General features: G+C 37.5%; 1 protein-coding gene across 3 annotated transcripts in view; it reads right to left on the reverse strand.

The window, feature by feature from the left end:
• pcdh15b (protocadherin-related 15b) overlaps window positions 1-19,484 on the reverse strand; it is a 214,432-nt gene that overhangs the window by 104,069 nt on the left and 90,879 nt on the right. For all 3 annotated transcript variants that reach the window (XM_051914968.1, XM_051914965.1, XM_051914967.1), the window contains 5 exons: window positions 19,023-19,157; window positions 9,826-9,975; window positions 7,761-7,954; window positions 3,687-3,819; window positions 1,677-1,756 (listed from right to left, as the gene is read on the reverse strand). In XM_051914968.1, the coding sequence (XP_051770928.1) occupies window positions 1,677-1,756; window positions 3,687-3,819; window positions 7,761-7,954; window positions 9,826-9,975; window positions 19,023-19,157 (692 nt within the window). The remainder of the gene's footprint in view (window positions 1-1,676; window positions 1,757-3,686; window positions 3,820-7,760; window positions 7,955-9,825; window positions 9,976-19,022; window positions 19,158-19,484) is intronic.

The following is a 19,484-nucleotide window of genomic DNA, read 5'->3' on the forward strand; positions in this document are numbered from 1 at the left end:
CTAAATGACCCCCCTACTGAACAGCATCAATTGTAATAACGAGAATACAGAGTTTATTTTCGTCTACCTTTTTTTTTTTTTTAAATGAAAGAGTTGAAAATATACTGTAACTTTCAGAACTCAAAACTTCCTCCTCAATCGAAACTAAAGAGACTTGTTCTGAAGTTACTTTTGCAGCTCTCTTACGTCAAGCAGAATACATTTGAATAAATGCACATAAACGCAAGATTCCCCACAGTCACACATCAACAATGACAGAAACTTGCCCCTCTAGTCACGTTGAGGTAAAATAAATATGACATGTCGAACACCATATACACTATGCAGAAAAATCTGCTAAACATTTGTTCTATTCCTGGCTGTGTGTAGCACCTACAACTCTGCATATCCTTCTGAGGAATCTCAATGTTAGAAATTAGTGAATTAAAGGATTAGTTCACTTTGAAATTAAAATATATATATTTAAATATTATATATATATATATATATATATATATATATATATATATTTTTTTTTTTTTTTTTTTTTTTTTTTATTGTGATGATCCTTTGAAGTTACAAAGATGCTAGATAGATCTAATCTATCATGCTTTATGTAAAAGCTATCAGACATATCTGGTTTGCAAAATGAAGTAGGTGAGTTGGCACTTTAGCCTAAGCTAAGTTGAGAATATCTAAAATCCATTTAAAACTCTTACATCTCTTCTGCTTGAAAATCTATCACATTCATTTTGAACTTTCCTGAATAATTCCACTTTTTAAAATTCCATTTTGCTTACTTTATGAAAGGATAACCCCACACTTCCTACCCCATGAAAGTGCTTTATAAACATATACTTTATATTATCATATTCACCCTCCAGCCAGACTTTTCCAGACTCCACAGTTGCACAATCCCCTCTAACAGACAGCTCTATCGTAAACTCTGCGGGGAGCAGAAGGCATTGTGGGAAGGAGGAGAGGAAGGGAAGGGGCTGTAGCTGTGCGAGATAAGCACAGGTAGTTCAAGAAAAAAAAGCCACATTTGTTCTGTTCTTCATCTGCTGCTTATTGAAAGGACAGCAGCAGTTCATTAGAAGCGGATCCTGGTTGTGATATCTCGCTTAAATAACTGGAGAACAGGATCAGAAACTTTGCTCCAGGCTATGATTGAAATGCCCTTTGGTACCCTGCAGACTACGGAGTATAACATGCTTTACTAAATGCATTACTAAAGAAAGAGAGTGTGAGATATCAGCCACTATCCTCACCTAATGTTGTTTACTCGTTTTATGGAGTGCTAAATCAAATAAAATGCATCTGAGGATTTGCTCTAAAAAACATTTAAGTACTATCGGTCCTTCACTGCAAGCAAAAGCAGTAATGTCTTAAGCTGCTATTTGAAATGGAGGAATTAATATTTTCATCAGTTCTTATTAATTATGCATCATGTTTGTGTCAGAATGTAATCTGCATCCAGTGCATGTCAGGACGTGGATAACCAAAATACGCAAATATTTCACAGAGAATACGCCTTTGTTTCTCTGCATTTTTCTGTGTGAGTGCAACACAAAATAAAGACAGTGCCTGTATCACAATTAAGACATCCTTTTTTTTTTTTTTTTTTGCTTATTCAAAGCCAAAAATGGTGGATTTTGGCAGAGCAGTCTTTTTCCGGCCTTTTAACGGCAGCTTACGTTTGGGAGACTTCAAAGACGTTGTTTGGATCTCCTCTCAGGATGGTATATGTAATGGGATCTCTTTCACGGTCGGTTGCCTGCAAATGACAGAAAGCGCTTTTGTGTTACACTAATTCAATTATGCTCAGAAAGACTCCATACTTTGTCATCAGGAAACCTCTGACAGCAAAACACAAAATATACACTGTATTTGGGAATATATATAAAATAAAACATATGTCCATATAAGTCAGATGCCCAAATACTCAATATGTTTTGTGTTTTGCTGATATATAGATCAATTCATCCCCACTCCCTCTCCACTATCGGTCAAAATTTTGGAATCATTCATATTTTTAATGTTTTAAAAGACATTCTTATGCTCACAAAAGCTGCAATTGCTTGATATATTAAAAATAATAATAATTAAAAAAAAAAAAAAAAAACTGTAAAAAAGCAATACTGTGAAACATTATTACAATGTAAAAGAACTGTTTTCTATTCGATTATACTTTATAATGTAATGTATTCCTGGGATGCAAATCTGGATTTTCAGCATCATTACTCCAGACTTCAGTGTCACATGATCCTTCAGAAATCATTCTGCTCAAGAAACATTTCTTATTATTATCAAGGTCTTTTTTCTGCAAGACACATTAAACTAAACAAAAGTGACAATCAAGACATTTATAATGTTACAAAAGATTTATATTTCAAATAAATGCTGTTCTTTTGAACTTTCTATTCATCAACAAAAAATGTATCAAAAATATTCAGCAAAAAAATCAACATTGATAATAATATGAAACATTAGCAGCAAATCAGCATATTAGAATGATTTCTGAACGATCATGTGACAATGAAGTGCTGAACATTCAGCTTCTGAAAACAGAAAACCAATATTTTAAATTGTAATAATACTTCACAATATTACTGTTTTAGTTGTATTTTTAATCAATTAAATGCAGCCTTGATGTGCATAAGAGACTTTTCAAAAACATTAAAAAAAAAACACTACTATTCCAACCTTTTGATGGATAGTGTATATGTATATGTTTACAATATTAAAGGCACAATATGTAATTTTTTGCCACTAGAGGTCGCCTATTCAAAACAAAGGCGTAGCTTGATGATGCCGAGTTTGAGTGCGGAATCATGGGAGATGTCATCTTCACCTCACAGCCGTTGGAAAAGAATCAGAACGTGACTCGGGCAGAAATCATGTTCATGAATGAGATTAACTTTACTGTAGTATGAAGCAGAGCAGGGCCGAGTGCTGTGGGAGCAGAACAAGGCCGCTGGAGTGATTGCTAATGAGAGACGAGCGCGACACACAGCTTGTGAGCAGCGGAACTTTTATTATGCCACAGTCGCCAATTCCACTTCTTTTTCCGATGAAGCATATGTGAGGTAAAGCAGTGCTGTTTCATCATATTACTTACATTTGAGTGTGTTGAAAATGATGTTATAGCAATACTCTGTGCGTTACTAAAAATAAAGCTGCATCTGATTATGCTATGTTAGACACTTGACAAAATAGGCGTAAACGAGATTCAAACAATAAACATGTACATAATAATAAATAATAAATAATAATAAACTAAACATGTTGAGCTATATATCAATAATTCGTTTTCTGTCTATAAATGTATTCAAACAGTTGTTCCCTTGTCTAATAAAACATATTATATATTAAAGCATCTTTGGTGTTTCCATGGTTTCTACAAAATATAACCGGAAATCGAGGGTAACACAGGTATGATGTCACTGATAGGCGACGCACTGACTCTGTCCATGTCCTGGTTAAAATCGCTTATTTCTCTGGATTTAAACATTCTTGGAAACATCTGGGATAATATCAAGCACACAAGTCAACAAAATATATAACACTGTTCTAGTGGTTTTTGTATATTTTAATCCAAAAATATTACATACTGTGCCTTTAATAATATCCAATACATTTTTGTTTAAACACCGATATCCTAATGAGAGTAGGTTAATCACTAATGGAGCTGATGGGTAAGTCACCTGTATGTTGAGCAGTGTGGCTCCAGTCCTCATGGCCTCATTGATCTCCAGGCTGTATATGAGCTGAGGGAAACGGGGAGGGCTCTGGTTGTTGGGGGGCAGCACTTCGATATACACTGTAGTGATGGAACTTCTGAAGAAACAAAAGGAACACAGTTTATACTCCTTTATTTAACAAACGTATTAACTGTCTCAGTCAAGGGTATGACATGATAGCTTATGCTTCCCCTCCAGCTACCAACAATGCCACACCAGCCACAAAACAATCAGGAATGGAGTATAATTACCTGGAAATACCATGGCTTTGTTCCAAAATATAGTGATCTGAATAAATAGGCAACATTTTAAGGCAACACAGGCACTTCTGATGCAGGGATTGCTTCAAAAAATAGAGATTCTATAATCATGCTACCTTCTAAGATACCATCTTTTGGCCCAACTGTAAGGCAGAGCCTCATATATCCTTCACAGAGAAGACAATCTCATAATGCATTGTGACGAGCTGAGACAAGTGGAAAAAACTTACCTGCAAGAGATAAAAGTATAAATAAATACAACCTGAATTCCGGAAAAGTTGGGACGTTTTTTAAATTTGAATAAAATGAAAACTTTCAAATCACATGAGCCAATATTTTATTCACAAGAGAACATAGATAACATAACAAATGTTTAAACGGAGAAATTTTACAACTTTATGCACAAAATGAGCTCATTTCAAATTTGATGCCTCCTACAGGTCTCAAAATAGTTGGGACGGGGGCATGTTTACCATGGTGTAGCATCTCCTTTTCTTTTCAGAACAGTTTGAAGACATCTGGGCATTGAGGTTATCAGTTTCTGAAGTTTTGGTGTTGGAATTTGATCCCATTCTTGCCTGATATAGGTAAGAGTTTGTGGTCGTCTTTGACGTATTTTTCGTTTAATGATGCGGCAAATGTTCTCTATAGGTGAAAGATCTGGACTGCAGGCAGGCCAATTCAGCACCCGGACTCTTCTACGATGAAGCCATGCTGTTGAAAAAGCTGCAGTATGTGGTTTTGCATTGTCCTGCTGAAACACACAAGGCCATCCCTGAAATAGATGTCATCTGGAGGGGAGCATATGTTGCTGTAAAACCTTTATTTACCTTTCAGCATTCATAGTGCCTTCCAAAACATGCAAGCTGCCCATACCGTATGCACTTATGCACTCCCATACCATCAGAGATGCTGGCTTTTGAACTGAACGCTGATAACACGCTGGAAGGTCTCCCTCCTCTTTGCCCCGGAGGACACGGTGTACATGGTTTCCAACAAGAATGTCAAATTTGGACTCGTCTGACCATAGAACACTTTTCCACTTTGAAACAGTCCATTTTAAATGAGCCTTGGCTAACAGGACACAACGGTGCTTCTGGACCATGTTCACATATGGCTTCCTTTTTGCATTATAGAGCTTTAGTTGGCATCTGCAGATGGCATGGTGGATTGTGTTTACCGACAGTGGTTTCTGGAAGTATTCCTGGGCCCATTTAGTAATGTCATTGACACAATCATGCCGATGAGTGATGCAGTGTCACCTGAGGGCCCGAAGACCACAGGCATCCAATAAAGATCTTCAGCCTTGTCCCTTACGCACAGAGATTTTTCCAGTTTCTCTGAATCTTTTGATGATGTTATGCACTGTAGATGATGAGATTTGCAAAGCCTTTGCAATTTGACATTTTGCCATTGAGGAACATTGTTTTCCACAATCTTTTAACGCACTCTATCACAGATTGAAGAGCCTCTGCCCATCTTTACTTCTGAGAGACTCTGCCTCTCTAAGACATCCCTTTTATAGCTAATCATGTTACAGACCTGATATCAATTAACTTAATTAGTTGCTAGATGTTCTCCCAGCTGAATCTTTTCAAAATTTCTTGCATTTTCAGCCATTTGTTGCCCCCATGCCAACTTTTTTGAGACCTGTAGCAGGCATCAAATTTGAAATGAGTTCATTTGGTGGATAAAAGTGTAAAATTTCTCTGTTTAAACATTTGTTGTTATCTGTGTTCTATTGTGAATAAAATTATTGGCTCATGTGATTTGAAAGTCTTTTAGTTTTCATTTTATTCAAATTTAAAAAAAAAAAAAAAATGTCCCAACTTTTCCAGAATTTGGGTTGTAGTATAAAAAATAGTAGGCTTTAAGTCAATTGCTAATGATCACTGAAACCTCACTCCCATCCGGGTCATGGCACCAATTTTACGCCTCCAGTTCTACTCGAACTGCTCCAAGCAGGATTTGAACTGGCGTTTCTGGCATGTGAGGAGGGTGCATTAACAAGGACACTAAAGAGTCTAGAGTCAGTTTCCAGTGTGCCTCTTGAGGCCAGTGGAGTGAAATTCACTCAAACAGCTCTTACTAGTTGGCCTCTGTTACATATGCATTTATTTGAATAAAGGTTTTGCTGTGTTTGAGTTCCAGCATTTTTCTGCTAATCTTTATGAATGTATCACAGAGATGTTTTTGACTTACCTTGCTCCCTAGACTTCCATTGTCAGTACATTACTGTAAACATTGTTTTCGCTTAGTTTCAGTTTTCTAAACTGAAAGACGATTCAAATGTACTTTCTGCAATAATCAGGAGATGTAATCAGATGCTGTCGATTGAGCAAATGCAGCATTTCTAGTATGGGCTCTGATATGGATTTTCTGTCTTTTGACAAAAGAAATCACCATGAAGCTTTCTCCCAGATCTGAACACTTTTCTGTAGAGTCTAGCTAACAATAGCAGTCCAATTGCTTAGGTTGTTTTCTGGATGTTTAGTGAAAACCCAACCTGGTATTGTCATTATTTCATGACACATTGTATCAAGCACTCATCAATGTGTGTGGAACTGTGGTTGAAGCAAACTGGATTGGGGAGTATTCTGTCTGGAAATGATCCAATATGGTGAATTTGATGCCAGCGCTCTCATAAAATTTTAAAATGGGAAAATAAGAGATGAAAATAACTATCTAGTTCTCACAAGCTCAACCGCCATCTGTTCAACACATATAATTGCACACCTCTACACTCAAAAAAAATCTATTGACACAGTATTGCATATAATATGTCTATCCATTTGGATTACACAGTTTTAACATAAAAAATTGGAAGTATGTGATATACATTTGTGATGTACATTTGCCAGTCATACATACACGAAATGTTTCGTTTGTTGGTAACACTTTACAATAACGGTTCATTAGTTAATGTTAGTTAATACATTAACTAAATTAACTAACAATGAGCTATTAATTTGTTACAGTATTTAATAATATTTGTTAATGTTAGTTAATAAAAATACAACTGTTCATTGTTAGTTCCTGTTAGCTCAGGTCCATTAAATTATATTAACAGATACAACTTTTGATTTTAATAATGTATTAGTAAATGTTAAAATTAACATTAAGTAAGATTATCAAAATGCTTAAGAATTATTTTCCATTATTAGTTCATATTAACTAATGTTAACCAAAGTGTTACCATTTTGGTAGTTTATGTTAAAACTGTGAAATCCAAAGGGATGGATTGCATTTTATATGCAAATACATAAATCTTAAAATAAGCCTAAATATTTTTTGGAGCATACCTCGATAAAGTGGGTACACAGTTCCAACCAAGTATTGCTCTGTGGAGAAGTACTTCAAACTTATGTTCTGTTGATTTGTTGTGCATATTAGAGGCTCTTAAACTAGTTCCCGAACAGCAAAGCGAAACAATGCATTTCCTGAACTTCGCTTGCCCTCGTTCTATTTCTGCTTCATTCCGCCGTATTGATCCAGCAGTCAGCAAGAATTACAGAGGGCAGAGGCTGGTATGAATTGGACAGGAGGGGAGGTAGCGGCAATTAGAGTGAAAAGTCCTTAATTTCCGCTCTTCCAAGTGTCAGATGGACAAGAGCAGGGGCCAATATCGGCAGAGTGTTCTCAGAGATATTTCCGAAGCAAAATCTGTCACCATGTGGCATTGTATTGATCTAAAACTGGGCATGTGAGGTTGAGTCTTCTGTTAGAGAGTGAGAGTGACACTCTTTTTCAACCCTCATTGGGTTTTCAGTTGATTTACCTTCTCTGGGATGCAGGGCCGTTGTCTGAGGCCCTAACGGTGAGGGCGTAGGAGCGGCCCACGGTCAGGTTGACACCGGGCGTCACAGTGATCACTCCTGTACAGTCATTGATGGTGAAGTGTCCCTGATCCCCAGCCAAGATTTTGTAGCTCACCAACCCGTTGGGACCCTCATCAGCATCCACTGCTGTCAGCTAAAAAAAATGAATTGGTGCCGTTACTTCAGAAAGGACCTGCAACGGTGCTTATTCACATTCACCACTGTCTAAGCTTCTGAATCATGAAGGCTGCCAAGTACATGTTCGGGTCATGTTTCCCAGATTCACTAAAAGATTCAGATTTACTATTTCAGAACATGGCTACACTGGATTGTTGGTGGTTTGTGAATAATGACAGTTGATTGATTGATTGATTGATTGGATTTCAAAAATTTGTATGACAATTAAGCATTTTTCATCTAAATTCTAATTACCATAATGCTAAAAAATTATATATTATGATATATGTTGTATTTAAGTATTTATTATTAATACATCAGGATAGTTTATAATTAGTAATAGTATATAGTAAATATTTTCACACTTAACAGATTTATGAAGATTTTAAGCAATTATTATTTTAAGCAATTTAATATAAAATTAAATAAGTGCAAATCGTTATGCTAAAAATAATATTTTATCATATATAAGTTGTATTGAAGAATTTATTTAATATTAGACAATATTAAGAATCAAGGGTTCATAAACTTTTGAACAGGGTCATTTTAATAAATTCAGCTATTTTGTTTGTCTTGTGGAGTATATTTAAACATCTTTTATGTAAAATATCTTATTCAGGACAGTACTAAATAAATTAAAAAAAAAAAAAAAAAAATCACACATTTTGTATGATCTCTCTTATTTTGTTAAAATGATTCACATTTTTACAGATTCTGCAAGTGGTTCACATACTTTTTCTTGCCACTGTAAATGATGAACAAAAACTTAAATACTTACATAGATGGTTATAATTACATAGATACATAGTATGGATACTTACATAAATCATAATAATAGTAAAATTACTGTAATACAGTAATGAGAATCACAAATGTGAACAATATGAATTACAAAAATAATATGCATATACAATACTAAAATTAAAATGCTTTAAAAAAAATTAAATATAGACAAATCTTCATGCTTCTTAATCTTTGTGCAGTTCTGCAGTTGTGCAGACAAGTTTTGTGAGAATTACACTAATAATATGCAGCATCAATGTTTCTGACTCTCTGATTCTACAGACAGAAAGATAAGGATTAATTTCAGAACCTTTATAAAGTGACAACTACCAGCATACACTGGAGCAGTTAACCTTTTAGATGATATAACTTGCACTTTTTAATTTTGACTTCTGGGGTCAATCTTTCAGTATGTCAGAGCAAATCTGTGCTCTGCTCATGTCCTGATTGCAGAGAGATCAGTTACGCACACATTTCAAAAGAAAATTCCGGTTAAGACAAAGATTAAACATAGATCTGAGCAATTATTCCAGCAATAAGCCCCTCATAAATGTGGGAACTACAGCTATTAATTCAAATGAGTGGATTAAGGGTGAAAAGCTCTGCAAAAAAAATCATTATGTCTTGTTTTCCAGGAAAGACATCTAAACATTACTAATGCAAGATCAATGTAGAAGCAAAATTGTGTAAAATATTAAGATTATGTATATTTTCAGAGAATATATCCATAGTTTATTTTTCTGGCTGTATATATAAAGCACAAAATAATATATTTTATGAAATAAGGCTAAATTCATGATCTTTTTAGAGTAGGGATGGGCAACTTTGTTCCTGGAGGGCCACTGTCCTCCATCCCTAATCAAACACAACTGAACAATGTCTTCCGGATTGCTAGAAAGATACAGACAGGTGAGTTTTTATCAGGGTTGAAGCTAAACTCTGCAGGAGGACAGTGACCAAAGTTGCCCATCTTTTAGAGGATGCTTAGATGTCTTCCTAGGAAAACCTGCAAACTGCTAATAAAAAAGTGATTTTATTGCAGTAAAAGAATAACTTATTGATTACCTGTAAGACTGTGTCCCCAGGCTGCATGTCTGTGTAAACATTCACACTGTAGGAGACGTTGGGGAAGGTGGGTGTGTTGTCATTGGCATCAATCACAGTGATATTAACACTGACTGGAGAGCTCTCCTGAACTCCATCTGAGGCGATCATCTACAGACACAGGCAAGTAATAAAACTGTTGATATCAGACCAGGAGGCAGAGAAAGGCATTGATAAGAATCACATTTGCATCTTAATTTCATAATTGCACATTGTGCACAGATGAATCACTGTAAATGAACCATTTTAGAAAGGGAAAGCTAAAAGCAAAATTTGAAAATGGCTGATAACTACATATCAGCAAACAGATACTGTGATGTAAAAGGCAGATCTCACATTTTCCCTTTGATTATTGTGATAACAAAGGCCTAGCCAAATTATTCAAATGAATGCTCTTGCGTGGAGAGAACAGTCCACTGGCGGTACTCCCAACTGCCTCACTAGCTGTCAACTAGACTAATGGGATATCACAGAGAGGTTGTGGACTGCGCTCTGAGAAGGGCGAAGTGTTTCTGTCAACCTCCACATGGAATAAAAGAGCTGAAGCTCCAGCACAAAAGGAGGTAGTCAAGTCAAGTAGTATGAATAAAAGACAACACAAATGAAAACATGTTGATAATTGGTAGTCGAACAGCAGAACAGATAGCTACTATTTTTGACATGGAAAAAAAGAAAATAATCACACTGGCTATCCAGACACAGCCACTATGAGCGCCTCCTCCGCCATGTAGCGTTCAAATAAAACAGTTGCCATGCCAACTTGCTACTGTGAACAAAAGCTCACAACACTTGCCCCGCCTCTGGGGTCATCTGATTGGTCCACTGTTATGGATCTGACTTTGATGAGTGGGGCTGCGTGTAAAAGTAACTTGACACGGCGTCTTAAAAACGTAGCGCTCATGTGCGAGACGCTGCAATGGTCATACACATCCATCTAGTGCGAGTTTACATAGAAAAACTATGGAAAAGTAGTTCTGTGTGAACAGCACCTATCTCTGGCGTCAGTTTTACCGCATCAGTTCGAGCCTGAGCCCTCATCCCCTTCTTTTGGAAGTGCATGCAAAATGGATTTGCTTTCGAAGCACAGAAATTGTCTTCTTGACGTCATGTTGACGACACAAACCAAACTCTTCCAGGCCTCAGCTACAACTACAGTGTTTGAGGGCGGTTCAGAGTAGATGTTGTTCGTGGGCAGCCAATGAATACCATATGCTGGCATTATGCAAATTTGTTACAAACCTATGTAGATTTGAGAAGGAAGCAAGACTGGAATTACTGACGACTCATTTCAAGCAGTTCAGATTCGGTTCTTTCTTTTGGAAAAAAGTAACTCCATTTGTCATGCACTTTGATCTTTGAAACTTTGCAGACCTTTTACATTCACAAACATACTAAGGTAACGTTCGAGAAAAGCATAATAGGGACACTTTAAAGTTGCTCTCTCATGTGTGTCCAGTGACAACTCTCTTATCTGCATACAGTTCACATGGCTTGGATCCTTCACAAGGATATACTATCAGTGTTCACGCATTTAATGCAGGCTATGCACACGAGAAGATCTAACAGCTGAATTCACCAAAGTTTGTGAGATTTGTAGAATTAAATGTTTATTAGCTATTCACAGACCTGTTATGCATATTTACTGAATGTCGATGCAATAATTTAAAATTGCCAAATAATGGCCTTGGCAATACTCTGATCAACTATTGACAGTTGTTAACATCACTACTACTATTGCTAGTACTTTGGTCAGTAATGTCAAAAGTATACTTCGTTTTTTTTTTTTTTTTCACATTTATGCTACAGTATACATGGATCAGGCATAACATTATGACCACCTTCCTAATATTGTGTTGGTCCCCCTTTTGCTGCCAAAACAGCCCTGACCCATCGAGGCATGGACTCCACTAGACTCTTAAGGTGTGCTGTGGTATCTGGCACCAAGATGTTAGCAGCAGATCCTTTAAGTCCTGTAAGTTGCGAGGTGGGGCCTCCATGAATCGGACTTGTTTGTTCAGCACATCCCACAGATGCTTGATTAGATTGAGATCTGGGGAATTTGGAGGCCAAGTCAACACCTCAAACTCGTTGTTGTGCTCCTCAAACCATTCCTGAACCATTTTTGCTTTGTGGCAGGGCGCATTATCCTGCTGAAAGAGGCCACAGCCACCAGAGAATACCGTTTCCATTAAAGGGTGTACATGGTCTGCAACAATGCTTAGGTAGGTGGTACGTGTCAAAATAACATCCACATGGATGGCAGGACCCAAGGTTTCCCAGTAGAACATTGCCCAAAGCATCACACTGCCTCCACCGGCTTCCCATAGTGCATCCTGGTACCATGTGTTCCCCAGGTAAGCAACGCACACACACCAGGCCATCTACGTGATGTAAAAGAAAACGCGATTCATCAGACCAGGCCACCTTCTTCCATTGCTTTATGGTCCAGTTTAACTTCTTGAGCAATTTGAGCTACAGTAGATCGTCTGTTGGATCGGACCACACGGGCCAGCCTTCGCTCGCCACATGCATCAATGAGCATTGGCCGTGAACCTGTCACCAGTTCACCACTGTTTCTTCCTTGAACCACTTTTGATACATACTGACCACTGCAGACCGGGAACACCCCACAAGAGCTGCATGTTTTGGAGATGCTCTGACCCAGTCGTCTAGCTATCACAATTTGGCCCTTGTCAAACTCTTTCAAATCCTTATGCCCATTTTACCTGCTTCTAACACATCAACTTTGAGGACAAAATGATCACTTGCTGCCTAATATATCCCACCCACAAACAGGTGCCATGATGAATAGATAACTTACATCACAGCATGCTAACATAGCATTTAGGCAGCTAGTTTTGCATAGTTTCTTTACCAATTATAATAAGATAGTGTCTCTTTTTTATGACAGTACTTATAGTGTATCGACAATGTTTGGCAGAAACTATGATCACCACAGTAAATTTCATTAAGGGTTAGCTTTGAAACACTATTCAAGGATGTAGGACCTCAAAAAAATAAACTGCAACTACAGTACAATACTTTGTTATTTCAGGGAACACTTTCCTCCAAATTAACCGCATCATGGGTACATCAGCATGGCCCTACAGACTCATTTAAACGAGTGAAAACAATGTTTATTGGCTACAAAGACAGGACAAATGAGGTACTTGATATTCCACAGCTCCAGCAAACAAAGTTCATCTTGTCGCAGTACAGATAATGGCATCTCTAAGCAGCCATTTGTATGTGACACGCTAGCCTAACACGGCACAGTAACATCACCGGCGGGACCCGGACTCTTCTGTTCCCTTAGATGAGACCAGCTGGTTTTAGTTTTTGAATGAATCAGCACTCGGCGAGAGAGAGGTGGAGTGCAGTGAATGTTAAGTCCCGCAGCCCACGTCCCATGAGCCAACCTCAACGCACGTCTGACTGAGAATCAGCATTCAGTCACTGCCGCCTCTGCAATTTAGTTTTCTCATACCATAATTATACACTTCTATAGAATCAGGCACAAAGGTCTTTTCAACAGTGAAAACATGCTGAGAAATGTGTACTGATAAGCCCACCAGATACTTTGCTTTTTACACACTGTACGCATCTCAAATCTCAACTGCTTGATTGTTATATTGTCAAAAATGATTACCCAGCTATATATTAAAAGTTGATTAAATAGTACATGCTATTTTACCTGCATACATTCAGTATACTTATGTAAAGCAATAAATACTATATAGCAAATCTTGGCTGAAAAAATCATTACAAAATATAAACTGTATTATTGTGTATGTATATATATATATATATATATGTATGTATATATATATATGTATGTATGTATGTATGTATGTATATATATATATATATATATATATATACACACAAACTTCATCCACAAACATGCAATGCAGTATACTCACATAGGGCGATATATAATATATAGCATATCTCATAAGGCATGAAGATGTTATAAATATTAACATCAGGGTTTCTGTAAAGCTTCTTTAAAACAATGTGTATTGTGACAAACGCTATACAAATAAATTTGTCTTGACATGAATTTCGTCAGCACAGTGCATGCATACTGTACGCGCACAGCCCAGCTTACAAATATGTGTTTTTTTCACTAATTAGTTTGTAGTAATCTCGTTTAAACAAGTACAAAGAATTTTTTTTTTTTTAACCGCTCAGAGAAATTATTGGAGAGAAATTATGGAAGCTTGTTTCCGCCACAGAATTAAAAAAAGAAAAGATAATGGCGACTTTTTATCTCACAATTCTGACTTTTTTTCTCACAATTGTGAGTTTACATGTCACAATTCTGTTGTTTTTTCTTAGAATTGCAGGATATAAACTCGCAAATTTTTACTTTTTTCTCGCAATTGCGAGTTTATATCTTGCAATTCTGACTTGTTTTCCTCACAATTGCAAGTTTATATCTCAATTCTGACTTTTCTCAGAAAAAGTCCAATTCTTAGGGAAAAAGACTGACTTTTTTCTCAGAATTGCAAGTTTATATCTCACATTTTAGACTTTATAACTCTCAGTTGCGTGTTATAAAGTCAGTATTTTTATTCAGTGGTGGAAACAAGCTTCCATAAGAAATAGCACAAACACTGGTCAAGGATGAATCTTTCGCACATGTGTTGACCGCCTGTGCTCACGCAAGCTATCAAATGGAGTAGACCTTACAGGCTATGTGCTCGACTCAATAAGTAAAACATGTGCTTATTGATGCAAATTAATCAATCTACTGTCTCAGTCCAACTGTTACTCCTGATTGGAGGATTCCATAAATATTTAGTTTATACAGAGTTTCAACTAAGTTTAATGGATTTAGCAGTGCGTAAGTTGTAACTTAGTGCTCCTTTACAATGTAATTAGGCTAAGTTGTAACCACAGCTAGTGCAACAGGGCCCTGGCAATCAGGGTTTGGCTGAAAAGGAGTATGAGCCGCTCCCCTCAATGTTGTTTGCTGTGAGTCTGTCACGGAGACAGACGTGATTGTTTGGGACACATATTTCAGTGATATCTGTCAGGTAGTGCCTGTGCACTTGACATGTCAGAGTTGTAGGAGTCTTGTGGAAGATGCAAGTTTCCATCTGGCATAGGGAATGCAATTATTCGAACCCACTCCTCTCTCCCTCACAATTTCCTGCCGCCTCTTCACTGCATCAATCTAATAAAGAAGCTGAATCTCCTGTAAAACTAATATATATATATATATATATATATATATATATATATATGCATGGGCAAAAATAACATCATTTTTCAAAGTGCGACTTAATTTTTAGGCTTAAACTAGTTAAGGAGTTTTGACATCAACAAAGGGCAAAGTAGGAAGCTCTTCCGTAGCCAGACATTCAAAACAAGAGCAGAAGGTCTGGACTTCATAGCAGCATTCATTGGGCAAGGACCGCCCCAACAGGACGTCTGACAGACATGTAAAGCAACCAATCAGAATTAGTTTTGTTCAGTGTCATGTTTAGGGAAATCAAAAGTCGATGTTCCTACAATAACAGACAGGCGTGTAAAACTCTCGGATGCCTTTTAAAGAGTTTAAGCTGTGAACTTCACATACTTTTAAAAATCCAGTGTTTAGTTGATCCTGATAAGCGTTCATTGTTACAGTTGTAAACACAATGGCTTTCTTCTTCCATGAGAGGATTTGGCATTACAGCGGCTTTGTTTCCAGGCAGATCATTAAAGAACGTGACACACACATCTCCCGGAACTCCTGTACAATTCAAACAATCAGATGATGACTTTGAAACTCCAAAAGTGTTTCCCATTTTGTGCTCCTTATGCGTTAGATGTTCAGCCAACAGTCTGTGGGCTGTACACTGAATCGTGTTCAAACTCGTATGCACAAGCAGTTGCTGTGGTAATGAACAACACCTTGACATGCTGATTTATGTTGGCTAACTTTTATTTGAAGAATTCTGTTTATAATAGGCTATTAAGTTTGTACTTATTGTACTTATCACTTTTGTCAGGTCTGGGGAGAAGGTAACACCAGCTTCCTGAACCACCTCATCTGGCCTGTTAACCTGCAACACACTTACAGTTCCCTTGGGAGGACTGTATCGAGGGGTCCAATGAGAGGAAGAGTACATTGAGCTGCTGCAAGAGAGCCAAAGAAACGGCTAGAATGCAAGGTGCGAGCCCATTGAGGTGGGATGCAGAGGATTCACAGCTCAGTCTCTATGCAGGGTCTATAACATGCTGGGCATAAAAGAGGCCAGTAGACAAAGGGGCATTAAGTCGGCCACGAAGGCAGCAGGAGTTGCTTCGAGATGGCTGTGGATCAGGAGAGGAGGGCCGTGGGTGGGGTAGTGCTACCTGGACACAAGTCGGGGCTTGATCAACCCCGGCTTGATCGTTTGGGCAAGGGTGTCTGATTGTTGAAAGACCCAAAACACCCGATGACCCCAGGAAGCATCATTGACGATGTGTTAAGGTGCATCACATGGTGATGTATGTTAAAAGGTCCAGCACTGCCTGTTGATTCAGTTGATTTTAATAAGAATGTCACGTTTAATGTCCATTAAGTGAATGCTTACATTTAATGTACAAAGATCATAATGCAAGGCAATAACATTGAATATATATGATTTTTCAGTGGCATTCATTATGGGATTACACCAGGGGTGTCCAATCCTGCTCCTGGAGGGCCACCAACCTGCAGAGTTTAGCTCCAACCCCAATTAAACACACCTGAACCACCTAATCAAAGTCTACTAGACATACTAGAAACTTCCAGTCATGTGTGTTGAGGCAAGTTGGAGCTAAACTTTGCAGGACAGTGAGTCTCCAGGACCGAGTTTGGACACCCCTGGATTAGACTGTTTGATTCAAATACATACTGTTTTTTTGTTTGTTTGTTTGTTTTATAGAGACTAGTCAGTTACAAAATGTTCATTTAAACATTAATGAAATTAGGTGTGGTGCACATCCCTAGTTAAGAGTGCACTGTGCAAAAAAATATTGCAATTGGAAATTGATGTTGCCAACAAGACAGTGAAGGGGAAATCAATCATACAGTCATGACATCATCTCAGCGAGGTGCTTCAAGAGCTCAGCTTATCACATGTGCAAAGTTTGGCATGTCAAACTAGAAAGCTCAGACATCTCAGTTATTTCCAGGGTGCCGCATAGGTGGAGTCCTTCATGTCAGTCCCCTCTGCTCAAAAAACATATTCAAGGACTTGTATCTCCAGTAAGGTGTAAGGTGCATTATTGAAAGGCACCATTACTAAAGTTGAAATTTCATCTGTATATGCCACTGAAAAGGAAGGATAGCAACTACTACTGTCATGAAAATCGGTAAAACAGCTAAATCAGAACCATGTGACACTGAACACTGCAGTAATAGCTGCTGAAAATTCAGTTGTTGTTTTTTTTTTTTCGGGTTCAGTCAGTGCCATACAATTCCAAGCATACACCTGCGTTAATTTACATTGACATTGCTGTAATCCCTCCATTATGGTAATGCCCTGACATTTAAATAAATGCAGGTGTATTCTTGGAATTGTATGGTACTGACGAACAGTTGAAGCTGAAAACATTTTGAACTTGACACTTCTTTGCATTATTTTACTTTTTTTGGTAGCCTCAATTGAACAAAATTTTGTGTGAGCTTAATTTTTGTGCACAGATCTTTTCTTCAAAATGATTTTAGCGACTTCACTAACCTCCACCTAACTCAGCTACTGAGACTACATGCTATTTGCATACATCACATATAATGCAGCTGCCAGACAACAAAGGTGCCATCTCTATCCAGAGCCCCCTACACCATATGTATAATGAAACGTACATCATAAAAGCTCATTATATATTCTGGCATCATAGAAAATGCTGCTAAAAATGTTAAGCGTGCATTGACATGCAAGTGCGCCAACATGCACAATTGCAGCAAATGTGTTTCCATTAACCAGGGAGATGCAGTTGTGTATCCTTTGTGTAGGTCATAATAGTATGACCCATACTACCATAATTTCCCCGGTCCTAAAAATACCATTGTTCTCTCTCATTAACAAGCCAACAGGGCTATTATACACTTCACTGTATCACTGTAATATATGTCAGAGACTAAAATAACCATAGACGTGCTTAGCAGAGTTAATTCAAACCCATTCACCACCAAGCAAAAAAATGTAGGGAAAACAGCAACCTCCATGTTACCAAATTGAGATTTGCATATATCCATAATGCAGTTTTAAAAACAGTGAAATATGGTGCTTTTGTGTGAATTGAATAGCGGGACCCTGAGAGAATTAGCTGATGGCACCGCAGTGGCCTGCATTGTCCCTGTGACCTGATGCAGCATTGTGATATTCAGTATTGTTGGAGGGAAACTAAAAGCAGCAACACTATTAAAAACTTTAGATTTTTTGGTAAAAAAAAAAAAAAAAAAATCAATTACATTTTTTGAAAATAATGGTTAGGGTGTGTACAATCACATGTATTTAATGTTTACATCCCATACATTACACTTTTTTTTTTTTTTTTTTTTTTTTTTTACATTTTTTTGTGTGTAATGTTGCTGCTTGAGTTCCAAAGCACAAAATCACTCCAAAGAAAGTAATTCTCTATATCAGTGTGTTTCTGAACTCCCTGAAATTTATTGATCCCATGTGGGAAATGGTAAGTGGCAGGACATTTGACCAAGCAGTTGCCCAATCACAACACAGTTGACCAATCACATCACACTGGTCCAGCCAACAATAATGTGTTTTGAACATTAAAGCATGACAGCCAATTCTAGTAAACCAAAAAAAATAAATAAAATCAAGACTTTCTAAAAGGGCATACTAGGTCCTCTTTAAATTCAAACTTTTGCTGATAATAAATGGTATAAACTGGTGTAAATAAACCTTATGAAAATAACTTGAATACAAATGCTACATTTCTAAGAACTTGACAGAACAGTTCCACTCGCAATGAGAATCTATACAACCACTTCACTTGCAGTTGATCAGAATTCCTCTAGTGCACTATGCAGTTTTAAAAATAACCCCAGAGCGAAAAATCGGGTAGTGTGTGGAGAAGCGAGTTTAGACAAAGTCCTTGACATGAAAGCTGCAAGCCCCAGTGACAGAGACAGAGCTAAGCAGGCTTGTCAAGGAAAGGTGGCACGGAGCTCTTACCGTGAAGGCATAACTCGGCTGTTCTTCATGGTCCACAGGCCTCAGCAGTGTCAGGTAGCGTGCTATCCCACTGGGCGTCACTGCAAAGATGCTGTTGTAGTTGTCCAGAGAGATGCGCACCATGGGATCTTTCATCTGCAGTGGAGAAAAAATCACCTTAAATTCCCGTGTCAGAAGGCAGAAACATCAGAAGATAGAGCAAGCTGGGAATATGGCTACACAAATTGCTATGAATGGGAAAAACACTCATAGCATTAGAGAAACACTGTATAAGAGGGAACTCAGAAAACAAGTCAAAAGAAAGATAAACAACTCAAAACCTTCTGAAAGAAATCGCAGGAGCCAGAAAACCAACTTGTGAAGTTTAAGACACTGATATCTGCAATATCAAAGTAAATTAATAAGGAAGATAAATATCTAAAGAGTTTATACTAGAGCAAAATCATTTCAAGACTCAGCAAG

Source organism: Ctenopharyngodon idella, chromosome 12 (assembly GCF_019924925.1).
Source record: "Ctenopharyngodon idella isolate HZGC_01 chromosome 12, HZGC01, whole genome shotgun sequence".
In the NCBI taxonomy this organism is placed as follows: domain Eukaryota; kingdom Metazoa; phylum Chordata; class Actinopteri; order Cypriniformes; family Xenocyprididae; genus Ctenopharyngodon; species Ctenopharyngodon idella.